This window comes from Salvia miltiorrhiza, chromosome 8 (genome assembly GCF_028751815.1).
Source record: "Salvia miltiorrhiza cultivar Shanhuang (shh) chromosome 8, IMPLAD_Smil_shh, whole genome shotgun sequence".
Classification (NCBI taxonomy): domain Eukaryota; kingdom Viridiplantae; phylum Streptophyta; class Magnoliopsida; order Lamiales; family Lamiaceae; genus Salvia; species Salvia miltiorrhiza.
The window spans coordinates 8,348,453-8,359,870 of NC_080394.1; the positions used below are offsets into that span (position 1 = coordinate 8,348,453).

The window sequence follows — 11,418 nt, forward strand, 5'->3', positions numbered from 1 at the left end:
TTGATTTTTCCTCAAATTAATTTAAAGAACCCACAATTAATTATATATACTCGTTAATTTAATAGTACAATTTTTCGATCTATTACACATTTAAGCCCAGAAACAAAGCTAATATCAGAGATGGAACGAAGTAATTAGAAACTGTTCCAAATTAAACTTCAACAACGGAAGATTTGAAATATACAATATTTCAAAATTCACATTTAAAAAAATGATATATTCACGTAATTAATATTTGCACCCGAAGGGCCATTCACTAATCACTTGTTCACTAATCACTTGTTCAAACTAAAATTGAAACCTTTCACCAACTTCTATCGCATTAATTCTCTAGCTAATTAATCAACTAGAAATACCACTAGTCACACCCAAACCCAATAATTTCTTATCTCTCAATCCCCATAAAATCCCCTACACCTCTCCAGCAAACCATCTCACTCCCACACCACCATTTCCCTCTCTATTCCCAAATCACAAACCCTAAATTAAAGAAAACCACCCATGCACACAAAAATGGACCAAACCCTATTCTCCATACCCATCCTCCTCCTCCTCCTCATTCAATGCACCACCACCACCCTAGCTCAAGCCCCGGCTCCGGGACCGGCCGGCCCCACCAACGTCACCAAGATCCTCGAGAAGGCCGGTCAGTTCACCACCCTGATCCGCCTCTTTAAGATCACCCAAATCGGAGATCAGATCAACACACAGCTCAACAACTCCAACCAGGGCCTAACCATCTTCGCCCCGACTGACAACGCCTTCTCCGGCCTCCCCGCCGGTACCCTCAACTCCCTATCCGACCAGCAGAAGGTCTCATTGATTCAATTCCACATCCTCCCAACCTTCCTCACCACCACTCAGTTCCAAACCGTCAGCAACCCTGTCCGCACCCAAGCAGGCGACAGCGCCAACGGCGCCTTCCCGCTCAACGTCACCACCTCCGGCAACCAGGTAAACATCACCACCGGCGTCAACGAAGCCACGGTGGCCAATACCATATACACCGACAACCAGCTGGCAGTGTATCAAGTGGATAAGGTTCTTCTTCCACTCAGTATCTTTGGAACGCCGTCTCCTACTCCGGCGCCCACTTCACCTAAGGCCACCAAGAAGAAGGCGGCGGCGGCCGATAGCCCGGTGGCCGGTGGAGATTCTCCGGCGGATGCATCAGACGCGGCTGATCGTCGTCTGCATGGAATTATTGGACTCGGAGTAGCTGTGGTGGCGATGCTTTATCATTTGTGATGAGATTTGTGCATGAGGAATTGACCAGAAGAGATTTCTCCATCATTTTTGTTTCGTTTGATCATATTCAATTTGTATCTTCTTCTATTTTTCTGATTTTGATGTTGTGGAGTTTGTGTATGTTGATTTTTCATGTTATTCAAGATTTGTACCGATATTGGTGAGAAATATTTTTAATCTTCTAATTGTCGTTTAATTAGCACGTGTACGTTTTATTAGAATGATAGATTTTCGTGTTACACATTGTGTTAAATAATGCTTTACAGTATTAATATGAATTTATATGATTGGTACACATTGATTCAAATGTGTATTTTTTTTGTTACTTGGTCGTGCCATGTTCAATATCATTCTTTAAATATAATAATTAATTAGGATTAACAAAAAAAACCAGAATGAAAAAGTTGATAGTGGTACATCACATGACATGAGTAATGCACTAAAAGGTTGCGTAAAAGTTCTCTCCCACAATACTTAGAAAAAACTTCACTTCCTCAAATAAATTATCACAAATTCTATTATTGGCTTATTGATCACATGGTGCGGACCATTCATATATTCTACAAACACGCTTATAGGTATTCTATTTAGAATGCTTAATAGGATCACACTTAAAAGTATCCTATATATAAGAATATATATGAGAGTACTCCATACAATCCCAACGTCTTCATGGGAGACCACATAAATTATTTACCATTAATTATACCATAGTACTGTAATAATCCTCGCCCTTATTATTAATTATGTCAAGAACTATATATATTGTTAAGTGATACGAGAATAGAAGATGGGAAGGATCTTGTGTAGAAATAGTTTTTGATTGATTGCTACTTTTTATATATAAGTGCTGAATATGCCCATGTAAAATTAAGGGAAATTATTTTCAAAATTCCTTTTTTTTTTTGGAAAATAAAAATGTGGGATTGAATTTTGTACCGTAGTCTCTTAATATATTCTAGAGAAACACCACCAAATTACAAAACTTGCAGTATCAAAATGGTGAAGTGTGTTAAACTCCATGGCTCTTTCCCTTTCCCAGCATTGTTTTTTTCATTTATGTAGTCTGTCGTCTTCTCTTATAATTGGGTTTGGGCTGGTACTAGGGCCGGAATGATTATGGGTGAGTCCAAATTGCCAGTGTTTTAAATTGTAGAAAAATTGGCCCCGTAAGCCCAAGTGTCACGTTATGGAAGGAAGAGAGAGGCGTCTTTGCAATGCAACAATCCTAAGAAAATTTATAAATTAATGTGTCTCCAGAAAAGTTATTTCAAATAAGAAAAATGTATAATTTGGTCCGGGAACTCTCACTTTTATAAATTCCATGTTTTCACATTTTTCAGGGGTCTTGTAATCTTATCGAAGAAAATCGCGAAAGGAATATAAATAAACTAGTTCATAACCCGTCAAATTTAGATGGAAAAAATCCATTTAATTATGCTGTAATTTATAATTAGAAAATTTTAAAATAAATTTATACTTGGGTTGAGTTAGTAATCTAGACTTCTATAATGGATAATAGCGAAAAGTCAAAATGATGAGATTAATACGATTTAGCTACTCAATCTCATTAAGAGGTGATTTAATTTATTATTCTCTTTAATATCAAACACGTAAAACAATGCTCACTAATTATCTAAATTTTATTTTAATTTATAAATATAATTTGTTACTGATTTTTAGTTAGTTAAATTTCATTTGAATCATCTAAATTTACATTACTCTCGTTATTTATAAATTCAATAGTTTAACCTACATGTATCTTAAAGTAGAGTTTTCGGCCGTATGTCAAAATAAAATTTAATGTATATGTAAAATCAACTAATAATAGAATTAACTACTAAAAAGTTTACAAAATATATATATATCTTTAACAATGATGCATGCTGACCTTTTTCAGAAAACAAAGTATTGGATGAAGTATGAGTTTAAGACCATATCCACAATCGCGAGCCAAGGTTTCGGGCTCGTAGATGGGTCCCTCTGTCCGAGTCATCGGGCTCTCCAACAATTGAGCCATCGGTGTTTGCACTATCGCCTCTTTCTCTCCTCTTTTGCGCCCGGTATGCAAAGGCGCGCCTTACTTCGATTCCAACGTCCCGCAACTGTGTAGTGCTCGCGCGATAGACTGGCTCGCGCTCAATCCACAAGCCTTGTTGCGGTTCTTGTGATGAAACAAGTATAATAAAATTTGATATAAAAACTAGAGGCAGTTAATGTTAGTGACAAAATTCGTACCATTCGTGTCGCGCATATATGAGTTAAATTATTGCTCTAAGAATGGATGGTATTGGTGGATAGATTTGGACCATCCATTCCACTGACTGTCACGACAGATATTGATACGAATGTAACGAATTCGTCTGATTTTGTTCAACATTTTCTTAAATTTAGAACTCTTTAAACTCATATTTCACCGAATTCTGCATAAAATGATAATGTTGACAGAGCCGCCGAAGAAAAGAGGCCGTCAGAGATAAAAAGATAGAGCAGCTCGTCGGAGAAAGAAATATATGGAAAGAGGGATGGCGGAGAAAGCTAGCGTTTGAGAGAGAGAACGATAACAAATATATCAGAGCCCCTGTTTTCTTTTGTACATACGTAAAACAGGGAAAAAACGAGGCTAATTCCGTAATTTATTGAAATAATATTTGGTGGATAAATATTGATTTCCACTATCCCTAATAAATATTTCGCATCATTAACCCTAAAAACTCACTTGAAGTGGTAATAGTAAAAAAAATGGGCATGTATGTTATAATTACCACGTTAATCCTGGTTATTTACCTAAAATTACATAGGAGATTAGCTATTAATTTGAACCTTCGAGTAAAAATTAGAGATGTATTTATTTGACCCTTTTCCTATATTTATGGTTAGATCATCATATTAGTACACCATTACCAAAAATATATTAATGATATCATTATTTTTAGAGTAGTGCTATTTGGACAAAATATGTTCGGATAAAAAATGTTAAATATTTTAAAAAATTAATTTATTTTTTAAAAAAAAATCGTTTAAATTTAAAAAGATTTAGTTATTTTTATTATTTTCTCCATACTATAGTTTTTTTTTTGTAAATTTTTAATAATTTTTTAAATTGTTATTATTGTTTTTGTAATTTTGCACTTAAAAAATAATAATAATTAAAAAAATTAGAAAACTACAAAAAAAAAACTATAATGTGGAGAAAACAATGAAACTAACTAAATCTTTTTCTTCTTTTTTTTTTTTATTTTTTGACCAAAAAAATTAAATAAATTAATTTTTCTAAGAATGAAATCATATTTTGTATGGACATATTTTGATCCAAATAACATTATTGTTATTTTTATAGTTATATTGATCAAATAAAATATTAGATAAGATAGTACTTCATAACATTACGAGCTCAGGATTCATTTCCCTTCTCTTATATAGGGGTGAGCAAAACCGATCCAGAACTAAATAACCGAACCGAATCATTGATATTTGGTCGGTTTGGTTCTGTTTTCAACTATTTTGATTTTGGATCTATTCCAATTTTGAAAAAATTGAATTTTTTTGGTTGGATTGATTTTGTATTTAAGATATTCGGATGAAACCGAACCGATCGGAGTTTTTTAATTTAATATATATATATATATATATATATATTATACTTACAATTTGATCATAATTGAACCAACTCTCTAGGGATTTCAATATATTTTGTTTGCTCCAATGTTTTTGCACAGCTCAAACATGTCTCTTTAAGTTGTATGTGACTAGCTTTATGGTAAATATTGGAGTTGAGGTTGATTTAATTTATTTTATTACAAAATTTTTGATTTAAATAATGTTAGGAAATAGGCTTCTAAAATTAAAAAATAAAATATTATGTTAAAGTTCGGTTAAATCGAAAATCGAACCGAAACCGAAGTTTAAGTATGGTTTGAATCGGATTGATTGAAAGTAAAATTTTCATTTGAATCAATTGTATTAAAAATTTGAATGATTTATTTTAAGAGATCGGATCGATTCTCAACCGAACTGATCGATTTGCTCACCCCTACCATCTGTAATAGGGCGTACAACCTTTTTAGCAATTTGAGCTAAACAAGTAACAATTGCAGTTTGTTTTAGAATTACTTTTTTCTCGATAACCAAACTGAGTGGTAAAAAAAAAAAAAAAAACTATTTTTGATCCGCACAGATTTCAGAATCTGGTAATTTTAATACTAAAATGACACCTTAGACCTAAAAAAAGACATGACCTTAAAAAACAATTGACGACCAAATGCAATTTATAATCTCCCTTTCTGTAGTTCAGTATTTATTGAATGTCGTTCAAATTGTGAAGATATATTAAAACAATTATGTGAAATTATATATATCGTTGAAGGTAATGAACAAATGATGAAGATATATTAAAACAAATATGTAAAATTATATTGTTGAAAGTGATGAACAGTAACTTTTCTCCATCAATATATATCAAAATGAAAACACAAAATCATATTTATAGAGAACACCTGAAAGGCATAACAGCTAATCATTCTGGATCATAAGACTGAGCTACATCATGCCATGTCATTTTAATAGTTGGGTGCTAAGTTGATACCTGAAATAATTATTTTTATGCGGTACATATAAATGACAAAACGTGGCGGAGGGAATATATTGCATATAATAAGATTAAGAATATACATTTGGTGTCTGCACTTCAATTTCTTGAATAAACTTCTACTTTAAAAGTATTGGGTCTTTATATATTCTTATAGGAGCTCTCTTGTGCGGACGTCTGCGCCATACGAACCATTTACATATTTTAATAGACACTTTAATATGGAGTAATACTTAATAGTGTATTAAGGAATGTGAGTGGCCTGGTCATCACCGCACCGATGATCATATATATAGAAAATTTGTGATATTCCAATGTTCATAAAATTGTTGGACGAGCTGACTTTAGAAATGACCATTATATATGAAATAGAAGAGATGAAAAGTAGTCGTAACAATAATAAAATTAAAAAACTCATCAATGTTATTAAAATATCATTGGGCACACAAATTAAAAGAATTCACCAACAGATCATGCATATGCATTTGCATAAAATTCAAAATAAACTATTATACGATTACGATTGCATGAATATCCAAACCAATATGTTCATATCATGTAACAAATGTTCTTGTATGGTGTAGTGGTTCAAAATCAATGGCGGCAGTGGCGCGCGGAGAATTTTCATTAGGGGTAATTAAATTGGAATATTTACACAAAAATTACTATTCTTACAATTACAAGTAGAATTTATTTTTACTCTAACAAAATTTCACATTTACCTCAGTACAGCTGGTGACGAGTAGAGTATGTGGTGATACATGAAAGAGCAAGATATGAAAAATGCAAGAAATTATTAATCCCCTAGGCTCATCCGAAACTGAAGACATGCATAAAATATAGATCACTGGACCCAATGAATCACAGGGCACACAGTAATTTTGTGGTCCATATAAATATACACATAGAATCTGAAACCCTAGAAAGGAAAAAAAAGGAGTTTTTGTAGGTGCAGTAGAATCAAGAATGTGTGCCTTGTGATTGCCATGTCATCTTATGTCACGTCTCATCCAACACCCCACCTCTGACACTTCACAAGATCTCTTCTGTTTCTACCTGCGCGCAGCTGTAAATCTTCTTCTATCTCTTCTCACTCATTCCTGCTGTAATGGTTATGGCTCATGTCCATGCCCGTCGCGAACTTGGCCAGCTCGTTTTCCGGCATGAACTGCCGGTTCTGATCATTGCCGCCCACTCCCAGGAAATCCCGAGTTAGGCTGCCCTCCGCCGCCATCAAGTTCTCCGGTTTGAAGTTTCCGGCGGAGAATGAGGAGCTGATGAGGCCGAATCCCGCGGCGGAGAAGGAGGAATCGGTGGCTCTGGTCGATCCCATTTGAGCCGCTTTCTGCAGCAATGCGGTGGCTGACATGGACATATGATTTGTTTCGTGCTGACTATGGTTGTTACTTGTGTAATAAAGTGAAGTAATGGCTTCCGACAGATTTCCTTTGTTTTCTTCCTCCTCTTTTAGTACTCTGGGAATCGCAGAAGATGACGCATTCATATTATTAATGAATCCTACTCCTACTTGGTTAGGATCTCTGCCGCCGTACCACTGATTCTGCACCAGCTCCGGCAAAGTGAAATTGTTAGAGTTGGCGGTTGGCAGATGAGGATTGGCGGAGTCCAGCCACAGAGGAAGCCTAGGTTTTTGCATATTATCCAGATTGCCTAACATCGGAAATTGGGGATTTCCCGAAGTTTGCAGAGTGTTGATCAATTCATTCCTGAAATTCAGATTCGCAGACGCGACGGGGCTGCTGAATCTCGCGCTCTCTTCCGCTAGTGCGTCGCAAAAGGCTCTATGCGTGATGAAGCTATCCTTTCTGTTCCCAAAAACATCATACACTCCTACTTCATATATATACACACACTCCATCCATGGCAACAACCTACCTAACTATATATGTATAATTGGGTGTAGAGAATTAATATATCTAACCTTGAGAAGAGAGTGCCGCAGTCGCATTTATACTCTCTAGTCCCACAAATCTTGCTGTGGGCTTTCCAATCGGATTGAACTGCGTATTTCTTGGAGCATTTCTCGCACTTCCATTTCTTCTCTCCGTGTTTCCGGCTGTAGTGCTTCTTGATTCCGGTGAGGTCGCCCAGCGCCCGCGACGCCTCGTGGTGGACGCAGCTCTTCTCCGGGCAGATGTACACCTTCTTCTTCACCTCCTTGTTGCTGCGCTGCTTCAGCTTCCATGGCAGATTGTGTCCCCTGCGGTGGAGCTGCAGATTCTGGTCTCGCTGGAAACCCTTGTTGCAGATTTCGCACAGGAATCTGTTGGTCGCCATTAGAGATTTCGGAGACAGCGCTACCACTTCCGCATCTGGATCTGCTTAATTTCACAAAACCACAACATTCAATTCAATTCGCATCATTAATTACTCAAGAGGAAAACAAATCCCAGATCCATGTAGCTTGCCTGGTGTTCCTGGGAGATTTCTCTTGCGCTTCGATGAATTCGGATTAGGGTTTGGGTTCATATTAGGGTTGGGATTGGGATTCGGATCCTGGATGAAGCTTCTCATGGAAGGATGAATCCCATCTTCAGACATCATCTTAAGGTGCGCTGTATATACTGCTTCGAGTCTTCGACTCCAGAGAGAGAAGAGATGTGTGTATATATATGTATATGTGATGGCAGCAGTTGAGTTGTAAAAAAAAACAAGGGACTCGCTGAAATTTGGTTATGAAATGAATTGTTTTGATGAGGATAGAAGAAGAAGGAGTAGGAGTAGAAGTAGGAGAAGCAGAGATTTGGAATTACTAGTGTTGCATGCTTGTTTGAATGTTAGCAGAAAATACCATATGCCATGAAACGCAGCTCTACCGGAGAATATTTTCTTCTCTCTTTCTCTCTCCTTATCTTACACGGCTGCTACTGCTGCCTGCTGCTTCTTCTAAAGTCGGTCAGCCATAGACTCAGATTGGACCACTCCTCTCTCTCTCTCTCTATAAATATATATATATAATGTACATGTGTACGTATTCATTGTCTGATGAGGGGAGTAACTTTTATTAATTGCAGTATATATCAAATTATATAATAATGATCAACGCAGAAGATGCAAACATTCCATGGGAAATGAGAATCACTACAAAACTTCTTATTTTATTTTTCGTAAGCGAGATGGGAATTGAAGATTTAAATTAAATATGTATGTTTGCAATAATGCAATTATTATTGATGATAACTTTTTATAAATTTAGTACATTTCGTGCAAATGCTTATCTTGCCAATTAATGCAAATTCTTCAAATTATGCGTAATGATTGTTATGCCACTTTTTTTTCTTTTCCAAACACCATGCAAACCTTATTGCAGAAACTAATTTATTGTATATCATAATTAACTAATCATGTGAAATTTGATCGATGTTGAGATTTAGTAGGAAAAAAGAAATACTTTAATAATTAAGTAATATTATAACTTGGAAATTTTATTTGTTAATTACTCTTATATTCGTATGGAATTGGAGAAAAGGACAGTCCGATAACATTTTTGAAGTGGATGTTCTTTGTTAAGATGGACATCTTAAATTTGTGTGTTTGTGAAGATTGTGGTATGTTGGGTGAAAATGCAGACAAGTGCAAGAATACAAATTTTCAAGAGTGCTCAAATTTACACTTTTTAAAAATGGACTTTTGGAATAAATCGCCCTTCAATCCAAAAATACATATAGTTCTATAAAATGTATGTCGAAACAACAAGCAGCTTGCAGTTATTTTTGTCTATTAAATAACATCATTTTGTAAACTAGTAGTAGTATATATTTTCATAACTTTTTTTTTTTACGGAATAACATAAAAATCATGATTTTTGTTTGCTACCTAGCTAGTAGATATATCGTATTAGGGTGCATTTATTTTGATGGAAAATGAGACAAAATATATATTTTCACCATTTTCCCATCATTTTCACATGTTTATTATGATAAAAAAAAATCTCCAGGCAGGATGGAATATTTTTTTAGACAACTCTTTTTCACTTATTTTTACTTCAATATTGAATTATATTAAATTTGGGTAGTAGAGTGAAAATGTTTTCCAATATTTTATAGTCTTTTCATCTGTAGTAAATATATGATGAAAAAAATAATATTTTCTCATCTTTTTCTTATCCACCTTTATCATTTAAATTAATACTTTTGATAAAATCACAGTAACTTTATATCTCTTACTCACATTCGGAACGTACATAGATATGATACTTCATTGTAGAGGTCAATATTCTATGAGCTACATCTAGTGAATTATGCCAAAATGTCTACTACTTGAGAATACTAGATCAATAGCATACATATTCAATGCTAGATCAGCTCAATAACCTTTTTTCTTCTATAAAAAATGTGTGTGTGGCTGCAGGCAAAAGAGATAGATGGAGTTGGAAAGCCGCGGATAATGGGATCTTTACAGTTAAATCGGCCTATAAAGCGATGAGCTCAGAAGCTAGATCAGATCAGCCCAGCAAAGAAAAGAATGAGTGGCAGCTCATTTGGAAAGCTCCAGCTCCCTTCAATGCTATCACGACCGCTTGGAAGGTCTTAAAAGGGAGGCTAGCAACATGCGACAATCTCCAAAAAAGACAAGTGGCGATACCAAGTACGGAGGCGATTTGTACCCTATGTAAGTCGACAGCTGAATCTATCAACCACTTATTTTTTGAATGTGCCAAAACTGAGGAAATTTGGAAGGCGATTTTGTCATGGATTGGACAGCAGGCAGCGCTTCACCACAAGGCTAAGGAACACCTTATAGCTTTTTCCAACCTTGGAAATAAGAAGGATAAAACCTTCCTATTGGGAGTGTGGATCTGTTGTATTTGGTGTGTGTGGAAAACAAGGAACGAATGCAAATTTAGCCAAGAAATGTGGTGTAGTGTAATGACCCGACTTTTTATTAAGGATTATATACTTTTAATTACTGATTTAAGGATTGATTATGGTAATTAGAGTTCAGCATCCATTTATAAAATACGAACTTATATGAAATTGATAATTTATATATGTGATGATTTATTTTTTTTTATTTTCAATAGATGATGCACTCAAAATATATTTTGAGTCCATTAATTTATTGTGGAGAATTTAACACTGAAGTGTTAAATATGAATCTTTTATCGATTGTTTACTTAAGCCCATGAGTAATTTATTTTATGTTAGAAGCAAGCTCAAATGGATTTTATGCTTCAATAAGAATTAGGCTTATATGTCTTAATGTATTTAAATGAGTTTGGAACCATATAATTAATATATTAATCTCTTAGATTTTTTTTTTAATGATTAAAGTTGAATAATCCTAGCATGCTGAAGAAATTCTTACTACGCATGCTGAAGGAAATTCTTCAGTCTTACATGCCAGCTGAAGAAATTTGGAGCGCATGCTGAAGGAAATTCTTCAGTCTTACATGCAGGCTGAAAGTGTTCATACCTGTAAGCTGAAGAATTTCCATCCAAGCCACCCCATTTTTTTTCTTTTATAACCTACACCATTTTTCAGCCAATTCCCACCTCTCACATTCATCTACCATCTCTCTCGCAGCCAAGAAACGACACCACATCTTTCATCATTCAAGG

At 35.0% G+C, this 11,418-nt stretch overlaps 2 protein-coding genes across 2 annotated transcripts; one reads left to right on the forward strand and one right to left on the reverse strand.

Moving 5' to 3' along the window:
• Positions 1–287: 287 nt before the first annotated feature.
• LOC131000665 (fasciclin-like arabinogalactan protein 11) lies at positions 288–1,433 on the forward strand. Its single transcript, XM_057926688.1, has one exon. It carries the CDS (start codon positions 502–504, stop codon positions 1,246–1,248), a length of 747 nt encoding a protein of 248 aa, XP_057782671.1. The 5' UTR covers positions 288–501; the 3' UTR covers positions 1,249–1,433.
• A 5,213-nt stretch (positions 1,434–6,646) lies between these two features.
• LOC131000666 (zinc finger protein BALDIBIS-like) lies at positions 6,647–8,939 on the reverse strand. The gene is made up of 3 exons (XM_057926689.1): positions 8,266–8,939; positions 7,779–8,175; positions 6,647–7,662 (listed from the first exon to the last, which is right to left on the reverse strand). The coding sequence occupies exons 1-3, from the start codon at positions 8,399–8,401 to the stop codon at positions 6,927–6,929; spliced, it is 1,269 nt and encodes a 422-aa protein (XP_057782672.1). The 5' UTR covers positions 8,402–8,939; the 3' UTR covers positions 6,647–6,926.
• Between the last annotated feature and the right edge of the window lie 2,479 nt (positions 8,940–11,418).

What these genes read in the sequence shown, in the direction of transcription:
- LOC131000665 (XM_057926688.1), top strand. Translation starts at nt 502, where the DNA reads ATGCACACAAAAATGGACCAAACCCTATTCTCCATACCCATCCTCCTC.
- LOC131000666 (XM_057926689.1), bottom strand. Translation starts at nt 8,401, where the DNA reads ATGATGTCTGAAGATGGGATTCATCCTTCCATGAGAAGCTTCATCCAG. An exon ending in AAATCTCCCAGGAACACCAG is followed by an intron (nt 8,176 to 8,265) that starts GCAAGCTACATG and finishes GAAATTAAGCAG; the next exon opens with ATCCAGATGCGGAAGTGGTA. An exon ending in TGCGGCACTCTCTTCTCAAG is followed by an intron (nt 7,663 to 7,778) that starts GTTAGATATATT and finishes TTTTGGGAACAG; the next exon opens with AAAGGATAGCTTCATCACGC.